The 22,813-nt window shown below is 45.3% G+C and overlaps 1 protein-coding gene across 1 annotated transcript in view; it reads left to right on the forward strand.

The window, feature by feature from the left end:
* PNPT1 (polyribonucleotide nucleotidyltransferase 1) overlaps positions 1-22,813 on the forward strand; it is a 326,983-nt gene that overhangs the window by 174,666 nt on the left and 129,504 nt on the right. The window contains exons 16-17 of the mRNA XM_078649311.1: positions 19,066-19,132; positions 19,219-19,308. Of these exons, the coding sequence (XP_078505437.1) occupies positions 19,066-19,132; positions 19,219-19,308 (157 nt within the window). The remainder of the gene's footprint in view (positions 1-19,065; positions 19,133-19,218; positions 19,309-22,813) is intronic.

The following is a 22,813-nucleotide window of genomic DNA, read 5'->3' on the forward strand; positions in this document are numbered from 1 at the left end:
CCTAACTATAACTACCTACTGGCGACCGCCAGTAGGTAATATATATATATATACATATATATTAAACAAAAGAAACCTCTGCTCCACTTTGGAAAAGAGCACGCACACGAGGGCTATTTGGGTTAAGGCCTTTTATTCGATAAGCCTCCTCAGACCCAGCAAAAGAGACGCGTTTTAGCTGACACAGCAGCCTTCCTCATATATATATATATATTTTATGTATATATATGTGTGTGTGTGTGTGTGTGTGTCAATGCTCCAATGCTCCACTTTTTGGATCAAAGCCAGCACTCACGGGGCAGTTACGAAAATATTTTATTTATCTTACCAACAAACGTGTTTCGGCATACGCCCATTGTGGTATTGTTAAATACGTTTGTCTTGTCTAAAATTAATCACTTCCTATCAGAATGTCAGTTACAGGCCCAGTATTAGATCTCTTTTTCATAGTCTTAGTCGTGGGTTTAACTTTGAAATATTTGTGTAGTTTCAGCTTTCGAACGAATTTAAAGAGATCAATCCTCGTCTGAGTGTACTCAAGTTAGTTGTTAGGGCAGAACGTAAGTCCTAATTTAAGAACTTCTTCTGATTCTGCCGTTACAGTTAGTTCAGCTAACTATAACTTGTGCTAACTATAACTTGCCCCCCGCAATGCACTGCTGATGACATCACATATTACATCCTTCATGACATGGTCAGTGACATCACTGATGACATCTCAAACGACATCACTGATGACATCATCCAGTGACTGTGTGTGCTTCTATAAAGTTTAAATATGTTTTATATATATTGCAAGGGGTATTGAAGAATGAGTGGGTGTATAAGTGTCTGGATGGAGGATTTAGTAGGTGTGTGACTATTAATGAGTGAATAAATGTTTCTTACTGAATGCATGGGTTAATGACTAAGCTGTGTGAATGTCTGTATCAGTCTGTCTGTTGTTGTATAAGCTGCTGCATGGGTTGGTCAGTAGTTATACGAGTGTCTGTATGGGTTATTGATTGGTTGCGTGAGTATTTGAATGGGAGACTGAGTGTGTGGGTAGGTGGGAGGTGTGTGACTGTGCATAGATGTGTGAGTGGTTTATTCCCTAGGTGTATGTGTTGAAGAGTGCATGTGGAAACAGCTGTATGGTTGGGTGAGTGTGTGTATGGGTGTGTTGGTGAGTGAATGGATGTCTCAGTGGTACTTGTCCAAGTAACTACATATGTAAAAGACCGTGTATTTGAGAGTTGGAGTCTATAAATGACTATACGTGAGAGTGAGTGATAGTGAGAGTAGCTGTATGGATGAGTGTGTACTTGTATCATCGATTGTATAACAGAGTAAGTATGCGTTAGTATCTGTATGAATAAGTGAGGCGGTGTGTGTATAACTGTTTAGGTGAGTAAATGGAAGTGTGATTGATTCTTTGCATGACTGACTATGTGTGTGAGTAACTCTGGATGATTGGCGGTATGTGAGTGTCTGTATAGGTGTGTGAGTGTATATGATAGTCTCATTGATGAGTGACTGTATGGGTGAATGAGTGGATGTGTGCGTAGACCTAGGAATCAGGGATTGCGTATGTAGTAACTGGTATTGGTGTGTCTATGGTTTTGAAAATGGTATTCTGTATTTTAGAGTGAGTGTATCAAAGGTTATATTAGGGTTTGAGAAGATGCATCAGATTTTAATGTGGATGATGTCATCAGTGATGTCATTTGAGATGAGATCAGTGATGTCATTGTGATGTCACTGACCATGTCATGAATGATGTAATACATGACGTCATCAGCAGTGCATTGCTGGGGCGAGTTATGGTTAGCTGAACTAACTAAAACGGCCACATTTCTCTGGTTTTGTACGAGTGAAATGTCCAACTAACTATAACGTGCCTGAAACCCATGTTTTTTTCATTGAATTTGTAAGTTTTTTTAAATGCTAATTTCTGACTATAACTTCCCTGAAACCTATGGTTTTTTTCAGTGAATTTGTAAGGTTTTTAGATGCTCATTTCTAACTATAATGTCTCTTTAACCTATGGTTTTTTCAGAGAATTTCGAAGGTTTTTTAAATGCTAATTTGTAAATGTAATATTTATAAAAACCTATCTTTTCTTCTATAAATTGCAAGGTTTTTAAAAAATATTTTGTAACTAATATCCTATTATTATTTTCTCTCCTATTTTTTTTCTTTTATTTTAAATTTGTAATGTCTTACGTCTTTTAAAATTTATATATATATGTTTTACATAAATATTGGAGGAGCGTACCCATCGTGTACCTATCACGATGGGTGCACGGATTCAAGCCGCCATATTGCTAAAGTCGAGAAGGATGCGCGTTTGGTATGCGACATGTGCACGGTGTCTGGTCCCGCGTAACGTCATATACGTACTGGGTCGAGTCATGTGCGCGTTTCGTATGCAACGCGTGCACGGTGCCTGGCCCTGCATAACGTCATATACGTACTGGGTCGCATCATGTGCGCAACTCCCGTAAAAAAAAAATTGTTTCAAAACTATATGTATATAACTTGAATGTATATATGAGGGCAAGAGATTATCTAAAATATTTATAAAAATAATATATTTGTACTTGTAATAAACGTATATTATTGTTAAATATATTTTCACGAAGTCAAGTCGGGTGCGCGCTTATTGCAAGCCAGGTGCGCGACTCCAATTTGACTTTAAAAGAAAGCATTCAATTGGTTTATTCCATTCTAGCAGTTGAAGGACCCCCACCCATTTTTCTCATTATCTCAGCAGCATCACTGGAGAGACACCTATTGTGGTTTTGCAGCTACTCTGTAAAAAATGTTTGTGTTTGCTGGAAAACTAATGAAATGGCTTTTTCAAATCTGGATCCAGAACTTCCATCTGATGATAAAGACATCGAAGAACCACCTCCCAAGAAAAGACCTGAATCCATTGTCTGGAAGTTTTTCACCATCCCAGATGGGGAAAAGAAAGTCAATGCTCGGAAGCTGAGTTGTACTCTGTCCTCTGATTTTGTCAAGAGGAAGTGACAAAAAGTACTCATGTGGGACATCGAGTATGTACAAACACCTGCAGACAATCTTGCACGAGAGCAGTTGCGACGTGCACAAGAAAACATGCTGCAAGCTGACCAGGGAGCTGGTCCCAGCACTTCTGGAGCGTCGAGCATCTTGTCTCGGGGTTTAGACATTCGCACCGAGTTTGCCAACTTGGAATAGCATTGCATGAAATGCAAAGCCATAATATGTTGTGGTGAACAATCTGTTGATGCTGTTTGTTCTGCAGCAAGGAATCAACTCTGCTATTTTGAATTTTTTTTATTTGAATGAGTTTATAACTCCAAAAGTTAAGACTTTAGCCTGTTGCTTTTTTGAATTTTCAAAAAACACTCCAAAAAAATGACAAAATAATTTAGAAAAACACCCAAAACATTAAAAACAAAAAAGAAGAAAAGAAGTAATTTTCAGAACTATCTAATATGGTTAGAAAGAGAAATAACTGCATGCTAATGTCTGGGTGATTGCATGAGTACATGTGTAGAGCATGATTGATTCAAAGAGTGCATGGGGAGTGCACAGGTAATAGTTGCACTGCATGTGCTAGTGCCTGGGCCATTGCATGAGTACATGGATACTGACTGGATGATTAGAGTACTGCAAGGAAAGTGCGTGGTGAATTTATAGGTGCTTGGGTTTTGGTGGAGTGATTGGATAAGTACATGGTGCTGGCTGGGTGATTGATGGAGTGCATGGGTAGTGCTCAGGGGATTGTAGCAGTGCATGTGTTAGTGTCTGGGTCATTGCATGAGTGCATGAGTAGTGCTTGGATACTAACTGGGTCTTTGCAGTATATGGAATCAGTCAATCATTACTCATGTAGTTTTAAAATCACATATTCACTACCTTTCCACTCCTATAATCGGTCAGGCACCTCTCAATAGTACACTAAGCATACATACAACTGTATAAATAGAATCTGAACACATAGATGAGTCATTACGTACTATCTAGTTAAGTAGATAAGTACAACATGCCTGCAAGGGTAATATGTGGTGGTTCACTTTTGAGCTACATCTTGACCCTTCAATCTACAAATATGCGACATCATTAAACTATACCTCTCAACAGACTTAAGAAAGAAGGTTAACTTACTACACCTTTGAGCATTTTTAAAACCACACTTTCACCTTTGTATCAAAAATTATGTGGCATCATTCAACTATACAGTTGCTCAGACTACAAAAAGAAGCCTAATTAACAGCACCTTATTTCACCATTCTATCTTAAAATGTATGGTATCATTTAACTTTACCTCTTGTACAACTAATAAAAGAAACCTAATTATTAACACCTTATATGATCATCTTCCAAACAGCACAGTTGTGCTGCATCGTTACCAAAATATCTATAATTATGCAGTATCATTCAACCATACCTTTGTAGAGAGAACAAAAAATGAAGCCTAATAAACTAGACCTTATATGAACATCTTTCAAACTACACATTTGTACTGCATCTTCAACCAACTATCTAAAAATACGCTGCATCATTCAACTATACCTTTGTACAGACTTTAAAAAAAAGCTTAATTAATAACATCAGTAATCATCTTTAAAAATACACATAGTACTGTACAGACTCTTTTTTAAACAACATTTAAGTACAATAAAACAGACAACACAGTATTAGAATAATGTCAATTTCTTTTAAAATAAACCTCACAAATGTATACCTCACCTTGCTAATAAATGTGTTGAATGAAAAATCTCATAAAGTCTGACAGGATTTTCTTTTACACACAATCAATGTAATGTACCAGACTCAGCGAGGTAAAACCAATAATGGCAAGGTTTCCCTCTCTTTCTCCATCCAAATACACATAAGGAACAAATAACAATGCTTCCCAGAGTTTTGTAAAACACATTTCTATTGGTTGCAGATAATAAAACGTATTAACTGACTTCTTCACCCCTTCTGCTTAATGTCAGTTTCCATAGCAATAGGTCATGGAACATTCAACTTAACTGACAGGTCACAAGTTCACCATAATTTCAAGTTCACCACACAATGTTGCAAATGGAAACAGCAGGTGTGGTTGGCTTTGCAAAACATGACCTTATCCTTTCTACTGTACCTTTCAAACATTTTTTACTAACCAATAAGAAACTTGCTTTTTAAACGAAGTAAAATGCACCCTATTTTTGAATGTACAATGTTCTTAAACATCCCATCAAATCTCTGCTTTCTTAAAAACAGCAGCTTCTCCACCATTTTAGATATCTCTCAATATACCAACTGACTGTCTCAGCTACAGACATCTTTTGTTTACCTACAGACATCTCTTCAAGATGCTTTCTGTGTGGATTGTTGGGCTCAGCTATGTATTCTGGTGCAAAAGGTGTGCTGAACACACAGGTATTGACAAAGATCTAGCATTGCAAAATGTAGACAGTAAATGGATTGGACAGAGAGGATTAAAGTGGCTCGAATTGATGCCTTTGGTTAAAACCTTTTTGCATCTCCAAGCCCCTGACCTCCTGAGTGTGCACTGTGGTGGCAATGACCTAGGCACATTGACTGGGGTAGGTCTGGAATTGCTAATAAAAGACACTTGTGCAGAATTGATGTTGCTTTTCTCCAATACTGTCTTTGTATACTCTAACATATGCCAAAAATAGAAATGGAAGTGGTCCAATCAATTTTGTCCTCAGATTGAGAAAGCAAGAAAAAATGTCAATAAAGCTGTTTCTGCTTATCTCAGAGACCATAGAATGGGCTCCATCTATAACCACAATCTACGTTTCCATATGGACGGCATCTACAGAAGTGATGAAGTACACTTCACTGATGTGTTTCTCAACAACCTGAAGCTTTGCATCCACACTTACATGTAGCTACAACAATCTCCCAATGAAAACAAGGGCTCTTTTTAACTCAACCTATAACCTAGGTTTATATAAAAAAAATATATATATTTTTGCTTGGGGTCACCCACCCTGCGTGACTGACGGAGCCGCGCACCCATCACGTTCACACCAGGAGGCCGCACTGAGAGCCGCGCACCCATCACGTTCACAGCAGGGGCCGCGCCGAAAGCCGCGGTAGGGTCGCGACTCCAAACTTTGACAAAAAAGAAATCTACTACCATTCATTTATATTCGCCCCAAATCTTTTCTTTTTTTAAAGGGAGGGGGACTGCGTGGCCTCCCTCCCGGGCCATTTTTAGCCCCAGGGCCCCCTTCCCTTGGGGCATAGCCTCACAGTTGGGGACCGTGGGGAGGGCCCCAATGACCCCACTCTCACGCCGGCTCCCCGCCTCCTGCGGGAGCAAGCATTACTTTTCCACAAGGGGAGCTGCTGACAAGCAGCTCCCCTTGTGGTAAAACAATCCTGCTTTGCTTAGTTGAAGAGAGAGCAGGTTTCCCTGCTCTTGCTTCAATTAAGCAAAGCACAGTTTGCTATGGCAGGGCAGGAGCCGCAGGGCGGGAGCCGCACGGCTCCCGCCCTGCCACAGCAAGCAGCAGTGTCCCAGTGGTGGGCACCCCGGGACACTGCAGGAGCCGACCCAGGGCCATTGAGAGCTCCTAGAGGGGGGCCCCCAGCCCCCTTCCCTACTTTTCAAAGCCTCAGGAAGGTGGTTGTCCCCGGGGTCTGGGGGTCTGCAAAGGACCCCCGTATTTGAATATGAAATGCCCTGGGGATTGCCCCCCCCACGCATTTATGTTTTCAGCCTACTTCTTAGGCTCAAGAGCAGCTCTGCTGACCTAGTTCTCTGGCTCTACAACAGCTCTGCTGACCTGGTTCTCTGGCACTAAAGCAGCTCTGCTCACCCGGTTCTATGGCTCTAAAGCAGTTCTGCTGACCTGGTCCCTTGGCTCTAAAGCAGCTCGGCTGACCAGGCTCTCTCCCTCTAAAGCAACTCTGCTGACCTGGTTTCTCTGGCTCTACAGCAGCTCTACTGATCTGGTTCTCTGGCTCTAGAGCAGCTCTGCTGACCTGATTCTTAGGCTCTAGAGCAGCTCTGCTGACCTGGTTCTATGGCTCTAAAGCAGCTCTGCTGACCTGGTTCTATGGCTCTAAAGCAGCTCTGCTGACCTGGTTCTCTGGCTCTAGAGCAGCTCTGCTGACCTGGATCTCTGGCTCTAAAGCAGCTATGCTGACCTGGTTCTCTCAATCTAAATCAGCTCTGCTGACCTGGTTCTCTTCCTCTAGAGCAGCTCTGCTGACCTGGTTCTATGGCTCTAAAGTAGCTCTGCTGACCTGGTTCTCTGGCTCTAGAGCAGCTCTGCTGACCTGGTTTTCTCCCTCTAAAGCAGCTCTGCTGACCTGGTTTCTCTGGCTCTAGAGCAGCTCTGCTGACCTGGTTCTCTGGCTCTAAAGCAGCTCTGCCGACCTGGTTCTCTCCCTCTAAAGCAGCTCTGCTGACCTGGTCTCTGGCTCTAGAGCAGCTCTGCTGACCTGGTTCTCTGGCTCTAAAGCAGCTCTGCTGACCTGGTTCTCTCCCTCTGAAGAGCCCTGCTGACCTAGTTCTCTGGCTCTAAAGGAGCTCTGCTGACCTGGTTCTCTGGCTCTAAAGCAGCTCTGCTGACCTGGTTCTCTCCCTCTAAAGAGCTCTGCTGACCAAGTTTCTCTGGCTCTACAGCAGCTCTGCTGACCTGGTTTTCGGCCTCTAGAGCAGCTCTGCTGACCTGGGACTCTGGCTCTAGAGCAGCTCTGCTGACCTGGTTCTAGAGCAGCTCTGCTGACCTGGTTCTCTGGCTCTACAACGGCTCTGCTTGCCTGGTCCTCTGGCTCTACAGCAGCTCTGTAAGCAGTTAGCTTTTGGAATTCAACATCATTCCAAAAACTAAAAAATAAAAAAGATTTGCATTTGTGGTTACATTGAGCTGCACAAGTAGTGTCCACTGACTGCTCACCATAACATATGATGGTTTTGCACTTAGTGCAGTGCTGCTGCAGAAAAGCAAATTCTGGGCGAATGTCTACTGGTGGTGCTGAAGTGGACGCTCCGGAGGTGCTAGCAATGCCTGGTGGTGGATTTTTTTGCTGCACTCCTCATTTCTTCTCGTGCCAGATTCTTCAGGTGAATGGTCTGCAGATGTTTATACATACTCGCTGTTCCACAGTAGTATTTCTCGTCACTGCCTCACAATAGGACCCTGTCACACAGCAAGAATGTGACCTTTCTTGCTTTGACCTTTTTTTCTCCGGCAGGAAAGGGGAAACATTTCCATACCACTGATTCAGGCCTCTGCTTGGGTGGATCGTCCTCCAAGATATCTTCATCTGAAGAATGATGAGGAGCTTGCGAACCAGATGCAATTTCTCCAATGCAATTTTTTTAAAACACCCAAAAATTCCAAAACCAGCTCTGGAAGAAGAAGAAGAGATCTCTCATCAACTGATCCAAACAGAATAATTAAAATGGGTGGGGTTGTTCAATAGTTACAGTGGGAAATGTTATGAACCAATCAAATCTTTTTTTTTTTTAGGTCACATGGGATCTGCGCACCGTGCACTCACGAAGCGTGCACCCGACGCGACTTCGCAAAAATATATTTAAAAATAAAATAAGTTTATTACAAGTAGAAATCTATTATTTTTATGAATACCTTAGATAATCTTTTGCCCTAATATGTACATGAAAGACACATACATATCATTTTAGAACATAAAACATTTCAGGGCAGTCGCGCACCCAGCGCGCCCCAGCACGTATATGACATCATGTGGGGCCCACCACCGCGCAAGCGTTGCGTACCGTAATACGCATGTGTCACAAATGTTGCGGGAGCTGGAGTCGCGGACCGGTCGCATACTGGTCACGCACACCACGAAACATTGTACGTATATGACGTAACTGAGCAGAAACATGCACTCGTCGCTCTCCATACGCGGATCTTTCATTACTTTTCCAAAATGGCAGCTAGAATACGCGGAGCTGCTGCTGTAGGTACGCTTTGGGTGAGCAACTCACCAAAAAAATTAGAAAACATTTTTTAAAAAGAAAATTATATAAATATATTAAAGTACAAAAAATAATTCAAAATATTTTAGTTTTAAATTTATTTTTAATTTTTGTTGCAATTTTTAGAAAAATATATAATGTTGTTTAATAAATAAAATATTCATAAATAATCAGTTAAAAAAGTAGAAATTCAGTGCAAAAAAATAGGTATAACTACTATTGCACTTAAAAATTAGCATTTAACAAAACTTTGAAATTCACTGAAAAAACTATAGGTTTCAGAGACGTAATAGTTAAAAATGAGCATTTAAGAAACCTTTGAAATTCACTGAAAAAACCATAAGTTTCAGAGACGTTATAGTTAGGAATAAGCATTTAAAAAACCTTTGAAATTCACTGAAAAAAACCATAGGTTTCATGAGTGTTAGCTGGACATTTCACTTGTACAAAACCATAGAAATTCCTCCGTTATAGTTAGTTGTGCTAACTATAACTCGCGCGCCCGCAATGCACTGCTGATGATGTCACATATTACATCATTCATGACCGGGTCAGTGACATCACTGATGACATCTCAAATGACATCACTGATGACATCATCCACGTGACAATCTGATACACCTCATCACACACTAGTATAACCTTTGATCACTCACTGTAAAATACAGAGTCCATATTTGAAAGCATTGAGACACACACACACACCAGTTACTACATATACACTCACTCATTCCTAAGTCTACACACACAACTGTCCATTCACCCACAAAATCACTTATACATGCAGTCACTGATCAATGGTAACACTATCAAATGTACTCATACACCTATATAGACATTGACACATCAGTAGTCAACCTAGTTGGTTATGCAGTGATGCAACTCACTCATAAAAAGAATCAACCACACTTACATTTACTTACCTACACAGTTATACACACAACACCTGATGTATACATACACATAATAAATCATAGTTACTATGTTAAAAATCATTATTACAATTATACTCTCATTCATACAGTTACTCTCACAATCACTGACTCTTACGTATACTTATTTCTATACACCAACTCTCATATACAATGCCTTTTATTTTTCTACTTAATTGGAGATGTACCACTGACACATATATTCACTTACCAACACACACATAAACACACTCAGACAACCAAACAACTGTTTCCATAAACACTCCTAAACTCATATGCCTAGACAATCAACCACTCACACATCTATGCATAGAGTTACAACTCCCCCACCCAACCACAGATCAGTCTCCCTTACAAATACTCAGCCAACTAATCAATAACTAATATAGACACTCATGTAGTTAGTGACCAATTGTGGCAGCAGGTTACACAACAACAGAGACAGTGATACACACAGTCACATAGTTTGGTTACTAACCCATATATTTAGTGAGACACATTTAATTACTCACTTAAACAAACAGTCAGACAGCTACTAAATCCTCCATCCAAACTGTTTTATATCCATTCAATCTTCAATAAAGATTGGTATATATATATATATAATAGATTTTTTAAATTTCAAACAAAACCACATTCACTGGATGATGTCATCAGTGATGTCATTTGAGATGTCATCAGTGATGTCACTGACCATGTCATGAATGATGTAGTATGTGACATCATCAGCAGTGCATTGCGGGCACGCGAGTTATAGTTAGCACAACTAACTATAACGGAGGAATTTCTATGGTTTTGTACGAGTGAAATGTCCAGCTAACTATAACATTCATGAAACCTGTTTTTTCAGTGAATATATATATGACTCTTTCTGCAAAATAAAATTGTGAAGTACCTCGAGGTCCGTGTCCGGTGTTTACTTGCTAGCAGAGGATTCTGCATGTGCCTGTGAGGAACGGAATTCAGGATATATATATATATATATATATAATCATTGCATCATTAATAAGCTTGTGCATTGCACATGGCAAAGGGATAAATGTATCTCATTTTGTCCTCCTAAAATTAAATCTTTGCTCAGTCTGTCCTGCAGATAATTTATCATTACCCAGCCTCATTTAGCACAAATCATACATTTGAACCTGTTGCAGGAGGCAGGTTTACATCTCTGAAATAGGTTGTTAAAAACATGTCAGAACAGAGGGCGGAGCTAGCCGGCGTCAATGGTGGACGTGTAAGAGCGGAGCTCCGAGCCAGCGCCGACAACTATCCGGCATAAATCCTCTCACAGCAGTGAAACCTACGCAAAACCAGCGGATATCGCCGCCCCTACCCCTAACGGATCTCCGGCTGCAGTTTCGGCGGAAAACGGGCTAGGGAAACCTTACTTTGCCCGACTACCCTACAGACGCCGGACCAGGCCCTAATCACCGGCCTTTCCTAACTGGCGAAGCCGAGCGACGTCACCCGACGTGCTGCAGCGACGAGCGGACAACTAGGGGTCTGACGAAGCCCGGCGGAGGCTGACCCCCCAGCTGCCCCACGCTACGGAATCACGTACCGGAGGTGCTATACGACACCTGAGAGCTGACGGGGGCGGCGGGGGAGGCACCGGTGCAACTGCTGAGCCGGTTGCGGACCACGTGGCGACGGCGGAGCACCCCCGAAGGTAGGATCGGCCCGAGCTCCAGATAGACGGGCATTCCCACAACTGAGGAGAGCAGGGCTTTGGCGTGGGAGCGAGCGGCCCCCGGAGGGCAGAAGATCCCCCCCCACGAGAACGGAATTCCGTCACCGTCCTAGGCCATACTGGGGGGACTGGAGGGCGATCTACCGACCATACCTAAAGAGGCCTACGGACACAAGTGGCGTCGCCGGGCCCCAGCAGGACACACGCACTACGCTGCCCTGTCTACCGCACCCCTGAAGCCACTTGCAGCCAGTGCGGGTGCACGCACAGTGCTTCGGTATCCAGTGAGGCCTCCGCCAGAGCGGGCCACAGCCTCCCCCAAAAACATTCACAATGGGCAAGGGGGACCGCACACAGACGAAGCTGACGTTCGAGCAGCGAAGGCATAAGGACCCAGAACAGCCGGCTGCCCAGTCTCCAAGCACGGCTACTGACCCGGGTCCCTCACTATGTGCCGAAATAAAAGAGATGCTTACCACTATGGAGAAAGGCCTCCAGGAGGGCATGTCGGCCATTGGAAACAAGATTGATGCGTTGTCATATCGGATGGACCGTATGACGGAAAGGGTGGACAAGCACGCGGAGAGGCTGGACATGGCGGAACGCCGACTGACAGAGGCGGAGGAGGCGCAAACTGAGTGGGACTCTGACCGTAAACAATTTGGTAGACTACTTCAGATAATCCAGGAGAAGTCGGAGGACTTGGACGCGCGTTCCCGGCGCTCCAACATCCGCGTCACGGGTGTGGCCGAGTCAACCCAAACGGGCAAAATGGAACTGTTCATTGAGAAGCTCCTGAAGACGATGCTAGGGGACGACGCCTTCTCGCCAATGTTTATAGTGGAACGCGCTCATCGCACCCTCGGACCAAGACCTCCCCCGGGCGCCAACCCTAGGCCGATTATAGCGAAATTGTTAAATTACAGGGATAGGGACGCAGCCCTCCGAGCATCCCGTGAAAAGGGCAAACTACAGTACGAGGGAATGGACATATCGCTATACCCTGATTTCACTTCGAAAGTCCAGGAGGAGAGACGAAGATTTGTCCCGTACAAACAGCAACTCAGAGACCTGGGCCTGGACTACGCCATGTTATACCCAGCGAGGCTGCGCATCAACAGGCAGGGACACTCGCATTTCTTCACAGATCCCAAAGAACTGCAAAAATCCCTAAAGGTTTGGATGAAAGATTCCCGGGGGAGTCCAGGACCACACGCGGCGGAGCGGACCAGTAATGTGGACCTCGAGGAACAAGACTGAGGAGCAGAGGGCGAAATGAAGTACACTAAGGAACTCCGTACACTTCAGCACCTCCGAATCCCCTCATTGGACTGATGGGAGATGGCCTCTCGGAGTAGCCTGCTACAGGCCCTAGACTATTGCAAGCTGAACTGTGGGTGAGATCTGTATGTTTTGAATTGGGGCCGCTGGGGGGTTGCGCTTACACTACTGGAAATGCCCTAGGCGGGACTTGGCTCCCAAATGCACGACACAGGAGAGAACTAAGGAATTTGGGAGCGGGGGAGTGGAGGGGTGAGAACTCACACACAATGGTGAACTATTGTGCTTAGCAGACACCGCTAAATTTTATTAACGGGGCGCTGGCGAAGGGGCAAGCTGAAGGACACTGTTCGGAAGTCCCGGAAGGGAAGTGGACGACAAAAGGATTATACAGGCTACCTCTGCCCCAGCGCTCACTGCGGTTACGGCTCGGATCGAGCTGGTATGGGGAATTGTTGCATGGGTTTGAATGTGGGTGGGGGGGAGGGGCACTGGGGCTTCGGTCATACCAGGTTGGGGTTGGTTGACTGTGGAAGGCGGGGGGAAGCGGGAGTTTGGGGTTCAGGTATGTTTGAGGGGGGGTTCTTAGCGTGCTCCGCAATGTTACTACCCACAGTGATGTTTGGCAGTTGCTGTCTACGACGAAAGGCAGCACATACACTTGCGACGCACATGCAATGTTGCTGCACTACATATGGCTGACACACCACATGAAGATTTACTGAGTGACACAGAGACACTGAAGGCCCTGACATGGAATGTGAGGGGGTTAAACGACTATCGGAAACTCCGTAAGGTGTTACACTATCTCCAAAGGCATCATATAGACCTAGCACTGCTGCAAGAAACACATTTACCCAACAACAGCAAGATGCTCACGCATAGGGGCCTTCAGGGTAATTCTACTTATGCTGGCTTCACCTCACATGCAAGGGGGGTACTCACTTGGGTCAACCCAAAGTCTAAATTGTCCCTCACACTGTTGATAGCTGATCCGGAAGGGAGGTTTGTACTAAGCAAATGTACGGGCAAGGGACAAACTCTGCTGGTCATGAATGTGTACGGCCCGAATTACGACTCCCCGGACTTCTACGCAGCAGTCGCGGGACACTGTACTGAGTGGCCCTCAGATAGAATGCTGTGGGGGGGAGACTTTAACTTTGTTTTTAGCCCGGAGCTAGATAGGTCGGCGGGTCCGCCCCGTCGCCCGGCCGCAGCTGCGCAGCAAATGCAAGCTGAAATGGTGAGACTGGGGCTGGTGGATGTCTGGAGGGATAGACACCGGGATAGAGGGGGATACACACATTACTCTGCGTACCATAACATACACACCAGAATAGACTATTGGTTGTCCACTCCCCCGCTGTTGGCTCTGGTGAAGGGTTGTAAGGTGCTCCCCCGTACGCTATCGGACCACTCCCCTATATTGTTGGTATTTAACACACCCAGACGGAGGATACCCCCGTTCACGTGGCGCTTCCCACCATATTCCCTGCTGGATGAAACGTTCAGGGCCGAGCTAGGGGAGGAAATTGATGTGTTTTTCGATACTAACCTAGGCACGGTGAACAGCTTCGGGACGATATGGGAGACTTTTAAGGTGTATATCAGGGGGATAGTCATGGCTAAGCATTCCAGTGTCCTGAAGGATATCAGACGCAGGCTGACACATCTAGAGGGGCAATTAGCAGAGTGTGAAAGACAACAACTGATGGGTCAGACCCCCACAGGGGATGGGACACTGCAGGAACTCCTGAAAGAGTACCACGAGGAAGCAGACAGAGAAGTTAAGCACCTAGGAAAGTATGCGACGGCGCGCGCTTATGGTGAGGGAGATCGGCCAGGCTCGCTATTAGCCAGAATAATGAAGGGCGCCAGGCGGAAGCAGGTGGTCACAGAGTTACAATCGGCAGAGGGAACGCTGCTAACGGCGGAGGAGGACATTCTAGCGGAATTCAGGGGCTTTTACGCGGAGCTATACACTAACAAGGTTTCCGGGGTAGAGGATCAAATTGACAACTACTTAAGCTATATCAAAATGCCGTTTCTCGAGAACTGGCAGCGAGACTTCTTGATGTCTCCCATCCTCCGGGAGGAGATATCGGACGCTCTGGATGGCATGAGGTCTGAGAGCGCCCCCGGGACAGATGGATTAACTGTGACCTTCTACAAGGCATACAAAGATAAGTTATTGCCCTACCTCTCCGCCCTCTTTGACGAAATTTGTGAGGCAGGCGCCATGCCGCCTTCTCTGAGAGAGGCCCTCATCGTTACGATATTGAAGCCGGGCAAACCACATGATCTTCCAGGCTCATACCGCCCTCTGTCACTTCTTAATGTGGACGCCAAGCTATATGCTAAGGTGCTGGCGACCAGGTTGGCACTCGTGGGCCCTGAATTGGTGGCCCCAGAGCAAGCGGGATTTATTCCAGCTCGGAACCTCACGTACAACATCCGCACAGTGATGGGAGCCATCCAGCACACTAAACAGGACACCAAGGCTATAGCAGTCTTTCTAGACATGGAAAAGGCGTTCGACTCTGTGGAGTGGGCATTCATGCGTAGAGTGCTTAAGAAGTTGGGACTAGGAGACCTCTTCCTCCAACTCCTGGGCGCGCTTTACCACAAACCCACTGCACGAGTTAGGCTGGGCGATGCAGTTTCGGAGCCGTTTTTCATCAGCAGAGGCACGAGACAGGGATGCCCCCTCTCGCCGCTACTCTACGCTCTGGTAGCGGAGCCTCTGGCGTGCGCGATTCGGGAGTACCACTCTTATGAAGCCATCAACTATCCCACCTACAAGATTGGCATCTCCACATACGCAGACGACACTCTGCTGTATGTCAGGGATCCCGGGAACAATCTTGCGTCGGTACTGAGGGAGGTTGTACGTTTTGGAGCGCTCTCGGGGTTGAAAGTCAACTGGTCCAAATCAGTGGCCTTTCCCCTGACCCCTGTCACCGAACCCTTCGAGATGGAGTACCCGCTTCAATGGTCCACGGAACCGATACGGTATCCGGGCATATGGATACATACGGATCCCGAAATTATGCTGAGGGAAAATTACGGTACTGCCTATAGCATACTCGCAGATGACGTGGAACTCTGGATTAAGCTCCCGCTGTCATTGATGGGACGAATTGCTTTGATAAAAATGGTAGTTCTACCGAGGTTTTTGTTCCTCTTTAATAATATCCCGATTGTCCTCTCCAGAACCTTCTTTAAAACCATAGACAAGCTTCTAGTGCGACTGGCCTGGGCCGGGAAGCAACCTAGAGTGCAGTGGAAGGTCCTCCAGCTGCCATACGAGCAAGGGGGGCTGGCGGCGCCTGATATGGAGCGCTATTACAGGATTGCGCAGGCCTCGCACCTCCACACTTGGATACATGGAAATCAGGGCATTCCGCATGTGATACTGGAGAGGTTATTTGCAGACCCAACTCCGCTCCCAGCGACGATCTGCGGACCTAGGGACCGTAGGGTGGGAACACTGGACTCCCTACTGTCGACTAACCATGCCTGGCACTCCATATTGCAGAGGTAAGATAAAGAGCTGATGTACGCACCTAATATGCAGATACATTGGGCGCTGTGGCTCCCCACGCTGACGGAACCAGGCGTTCACAGGGCCCTTAGTGTATTGGGCGCACACACTCTGGGAGACCTCTTCGAGAATGGCGCGGTTAAGACATGGGATCAACTGTCACAAGGGGGGGAGCGTCCCTCGTTACTCCAGCGCTTTCAGTATCATAGGGTTCGTAGTGCCTTTCTAGACCTCCTAGGCCCCGACATGGCGGAACCCCCTGAGGTCCCGGAACTGGTTTATGTCATCGCCACCGAGGCGCCGCAGAAAATGATCTCTAAACTTTATAAGATAGGGCATGGACACACGGCACTACAGTACACGAGGGCACGCTTGGCCTGGCAAACCGACCTGGACGCCCACATAGATGACAGTATGTGGGCATACTGCTGTGCGGCCTCAAGGCGGATATCGCTGAACGGGCGACACCGCCTGGTCCACTTTAAATTTTTACAGCGAGTGTATCATACGCCGGAAAGGCTACACAGGTACGGTCTTCGGGACACGCCAGGCTGCGAAAGATGCCACGCCCCAGTGGCTGACTTCTTACATTTATCATGGCTGTGCCCGTGCATTCAAAGATTTTGGTGCGGGGTCTTTGCGGAAATGAGCACTATTGTGGAAGTGGACCTAACCATGGACCCGGCGCTCGCCCTGCTAGGATACACAAAGAAGGTGCCGGTGCCAGTGAGAAAAATGGTCAGCATGGGCATGTTACTTGCCAAACGTGTAATAGCATGTTGCTGGATGAGGGGCCCCCTCCCGACATTGAAACGTTGGGTAAATAGCATGACGTTCTGCAACACACAAGCAGAGCTTTACAGTGAGCTGCTACCGCCCCGGAGTCGACCCAAGAACTTCTGGGGACTGTACCAGGCTTACTTGACTTCTAGGACGGACGAAGATGACCTGGCAGCGGAGGAAGGGGAGGGGGAGGGGCGCGACCCGCACCTGGACCCGGGGTGAGACAGTCAGGGTAGTCACTTACACAGCAGCGCGACATAGTCAGGTGGGAGGAGCGGCATCCCCGGGTGAGTGGGGACCTGGGAGGGGTCACTTGGAGCTATGAAAGGTAGCACGCAACATAAGCCACAACACGTCATCAGCCTACACACTACCACACTTGAGGAGCACTGATTGGGGAATTGTTGGGGAGAAGTGGGGGTTTTCGGGATGGGGGGAAGGTTGGGGGAAAAAGTTAAAATTGTTTAGAATTGTCCATGTATCAGCAACGCACAACACACTATCGGAAGCATTGGCTTGCCGGAGAGGGCCTGACCCTGGCTGAACGCTTGATAGATATGATGTTGGCTTTATTCTATTGATCATGGCCAGGAATCGCTGATAAGATAATTTGAACTACTGCCGGCCCGAGAAGGGATGTAGGCGAATGGCTGCTTACGATATGTACTTTGCTGTTTTGTGGTAAATAAAATTTAAAAAAAATAAAAAAACATGTCAGAACAGCAAAATGTCAACAGCGATCACTCACAACTGTTCTTTTTTGGCCTTGCTACTGTGAGCTAAGGAGTATTACTATGTTTTGTTTAGAAACAAATTATTATGGGGATGCACCATGTGGGTGTGAAACCATCCTTCAGAGCCTTCTAGTCTTCAGCCCTGCCCACCATTACTTATTCTTAACTTGCATAGCAACAAAAAATCAGGCAGAAGTTAAATGATTTTTCATTAAAATTATTCAGGGTTTCCATCCTTGGGACTGTATGGAGATTATCTTTTAACCAGTTACCTGCGCTGAACGTTCCGTTGGACGTCGCCAGCAGCAATGGGGTTAATTACCAACATGTTGGTTTCAACACTAAGATACAGCTCCTGCCCTAAATTACACACCTTTGGCATATTAACTATTTTCAGTGAAATCTCCAAAGTGGGGCAATCTTGTCCCAGGAGCCATTCTACACTTCAAAATACCAGAGTTAATAATATGTCAAACTCTGAAACAATCACCCTAGGATATACTACCAGACTCTGGAACTGTCTTACACGTGAATAAAATTACAGATCTCAAACTAAACCGAAAAAAACTCACAACATTCTTCGTTAAAAAATGTGTGATTTCATAATGACTCTTTGCTCACTCGTAGCTTTATATATGTTTCGAGATGTATGTCAAAAACATTTATAGTGGAGTTTTTCATCATATTTACTCAACTAAAAATATTTTTAAAATGGTACCACTATGTAAATCGGAGGTAAAAGGATCTCCAAATATTCCCACTTTTTAGGACAAATTGTGAAAGCTGTTTCTCAATAAGGAAAATGAACGTTTCATGTATAGGAAAAATAAAATAAAATAAAAGCCTTATCTGCCCAGGCACATTTCCGCAACATTATGCAGATTATGATTCTAGTTGAAACCTACATGAGTAAGAATTGTAGAGTAAGTGTACGCTACGAAATGTGCGACTGTTATCGGTTACTGTTGGAACCCGTGAGACTTGTGAACCCCCAGAAGCTGTAACTTTTTTCAGTCACTTATGAGATATAGACATTTGGCTTTATTGAAAGTGTAATTTGAGCCCATAGGCACTGTGCAGGCAAATGAAAGTGGCAATGTGAAACCCCCAACCTAGCCATATTTTGTAAAATTTTGTTTTCTTTTTAGTTCCCTCCATTTGCAACAAATGAGATTGGGCGAGTTACTGGAATCAATAGAAGGGAACTTGGTCACGGTATGTAAAATATTGTTAGATTTTTTTTATGTAATCATTGAACAATAATTACAACATTGATGGTATATTGTATCTTTTAAATGTAGGTGCTCTTGCAGAGAAAGCATTGAAGCCAGTTATTCCTAAAGATTTCCCCTTCACTATAAGAGTAACGTCAGAAGTCCTGGAATCCAACGGTAAGTACTTAATTTGGTGCATTGGAATTTTTTTTGTGGCATATGGACGATATCCTGTAGTGTGTAGTTTATTGCTTTGGTTGTAGGCCACATAAACTGTTGTAAAGCAGAAAACCACCTATTAACATGCTTTTTATTATATTATGTCTATACTTCCGAAATTCACACAATATTTTTTCAAGAAATACTTTGGACAACAATCTAAACCCAAGTCCATCCTTGACCTCATGTCTAAACTAGGGTTCACGGAATTGGTGACATAATTTTTCCCTTGTGTGTTTTTATTTTTTTAAATGCAGGTCACAATTCCGAGAGAAGTAGTCCTAGTTTAATTAAGTTGAACAAATTGTTTTAAGGTTTTACATTGTAGGTGGTGGAATAAAAAAAAAATGAACTGGAATATGGTGTCCTCGGTGACTGGTAACATTAAAGAAAATTGTTTTGAAGTTCAGAGAAGTCACAATAGAGATTTATTAATGAGTTGGGGCTTCAGTTTTTACCCTGTGTGTGACAGGGAACATTGATAATAATTTGAGAGCAAGTGTGATGCCATCAAAGGGGCCATTGCCAGAGGGTACGTGCCAGCTCATATTAAAACCATATACAATGTTCTTGTGGACTTTGCAATGACTACAGCGTACAACTTGATGTAGCTTTCAAAGCATGGCATGGTGGTGTCAAAATGCAGTTTGATTTGTGGAGATAGAGTAAGGCGCAGTAGGCACTTTATAGTTCTGTCCGCTTTTAGCCGCAAGCCTCTTCCAGACCATACCATAAACTTACAATGAGCTTACAGACTGCTCTTAGCTTACATTGGTTGTATTTCTTGTTGCTCTTATTTCCTTGGTTGCTATTTGATGACTTGCCTTTCTGTCCTTGGGTTTCCTTCCCCTGGAGCATAGCTTTTTTAACAGCCTTTTCATTGGCTGACTTGAATCCTTCCAGTGGCTGCATTTAGTAAACTATTAGTTCGAGGTATGTGTGACTTTAGATACATATGCTGTGCATACTCCTGCTATCTGGTGTTGGGCACAGATGTGTGCAAATTGTTGTTCTTCTAAAAAGTATTTTGAGTCACGAGGTGACTCCTCCTCTTGCTTGTGTAGCACGTGGTCATAGACTTCATTATTCGATTGTTTTCCTTCCACCGTTGGGTTTGGACGTGTGCTTCTGATTGAGCACAACGAGGCTGAATTAGACACCTGCCCTTGCTACTGTCCGAAAAGACTCTCCTTTACCCTCAAGCTCATTGCCTCAAGATGTTACTCAGGGGTGGTCACAACACTACAGACCTCTTCGGTCCCTAGAACATCCAGGGGGACATCATTCACATCATTCTGCTTTAGAGGAAGAAGCGTTCTCCCCTGGGAATAGCTCTAGTTCCGAGCTTGAAATTGAGGATCTGGCCACCCCAGCAGTCTGTGAGTACAGCACCTCCTCGCCACCACTCAAGTTGAGCAGCCCACCTCCAAGAGGCACACAGCCAACCAGGCTTTCCGGACGCCACTGCCTTTGGGCCATGGTCAGCACCGACCACTTAATTTGGATCCTCTGCACTCAAAGCTGACTGCTTTGGAGCCGGCTACTCAGACGCTGGCACCAAGCTGCCCTTCGGCATCGAATGCATCTGCCTCTGATCCAAAACCTTCGGCATCAACCAGCAAATGCGACATCGGTGCCAGCACTATTAACCAGTCCTTCACAAGCCACAAGAGGAGATTGATGTAAAGCATAAACACCTGGTCATTCATCCCCAAACAGTCCGAATCCTTGCCCACCCTCTTGGATCTACTGCTTCTCCAGCTCCCAAGCGCCAGCTGTCCATTGAGGAAGCTTTGGGCATTCCAGTCCCAGCAACGCAGCGCAAAAAGATGGATAAGGCGACCAGTCCATCTCTTCAGACAGTGGGTATTGGATATTATCCTACATGGTAATTATCTGGAGCTCCCTTCCATGCCTTGCATCTCGCACGCACACACTCTCTGCAGAACTCCTACAACTTCTCAAAGAGAAGGTCCAAGCACACCTTCTCAAATGGACTATAGAACCCATCCCCTACCATCAGCAGGGGATGGGACTGTACTCCCTGTACGTCTTAATTCCCCCAAATTACTGGTCCCTCAGAAACCTGTTCTAGACCTCAGACCACTAAAGGAATACATCCTATCGGAACACTTTCCTCTGGTCACCCTCCAGGATGTTATTCCACCTCTTCAGCAGGTGACTTCGTGACCTGAAGGCTAATTGTTGTCACATTCCAATACAACCGGCACATCACCGATATTTCAGGTTTGTGGTCAGCGAAAACACTATCAATTCAAAGTGTTCCACTTCGGAGTTCCCAGTCCCTCTCGGGTATTTACGAAGTGCCTTGCGGTGGTGGCTGCATACCTTCGTAGACAGGGCGTTCACATCTTCCCTTACCTGGATCACTGACGATCAAGAGTGCCACCTGCCAGCTATGTCATGAGCATAATTAAACCATAATAGATCTGCTCTACTGGTTAGGGGTTTCCCATTCATATCAACAAGTCACAGTTGGAACAGTCATGCACCTCCCAAGCATGATGATCTCCTGCATTGCCACAGTACATCATGCCAGGTTACACATGTGTCCTTTGTAGAATGCCTAGCCCAACGGTAGTCTCAAGCGGAGAGTCATTGGGACGATCTAGTGTTTCTCGGCTGCCACACTTGTCACTCTGTGCAGTGGTAGAACAGCAACAACCTGTTGCAGGTGTGGCCTTTCCTCAACCCTGTTCCACAGAGCCCTGTCACAATGGATGCCTCTCTTACGGGATGCGGGCCCATTTACCAAATCTGACTGTTCAAGGCCAATGGGAGCCCAAACAACAGGGTCTCCATATCAAATACTTGGAAATTCTAGCCATCATGCCAGCGTTGAAGGCTTTCCTACCTCGCCTGATAGGCAAAGTTGTCCTTGTCCACACATAGTATATGACAGCCATGTATTATCTCGAGAAACAGGGGGCACATGTGCACGACAACTCTCACAGTTATCTCTGAGCATTTGACGATAGGCCCCCAGTCACAAAATTAATTTGTTAGCTGAGTACCTTCCTAGGATGGATAATGACTTTTGCCAACCTCCTCGGCAGGATGCAGCATTAAGTGTGAACTTCACCTGCATGTCCACCTCTGCTACTTCCCCAGGTGAGGCTTTCCAGAATTAAACCTTTTCGCAACCACAGAAAACACCATGTGCCCAAACTTCTCCTCCAGGTTCCCACACCCACAATCTATGGGCAATGCACTATAGATGACCTAGTCTGGGACATTTGCATGCGCTTTTCAGCCTCTTCCTCTCTTTCTGTTTGTGGTACGTAGACTTCGGCAGAAGTCCCTTGTGCTCATCCTGGTGGCTCCCACATGGGCTCGCCAGCTATTGTTTACAACTCTGCTCCAACTCTCTCTTTAGTTCCACACGAGCGGCTCCCCAACAGATCGGACCTTCTCATACAGAACTATGGAGAAATCAGGCACC

This window comes from Lissotriton helveticus, chromosome 6, assembly GCF_964261635.1.
Source record: "Lissotriton helveticus chromosome 6, aLisHel1.1, whole genome shotgun sequence".
In the NCBI taxonomy this organism is placed as follows: Eukaryota; Metazoa; Chordata; class Amphibia; order Caudata; family Salamandridae; genus Lissotriton; species Lissotriton helveticus.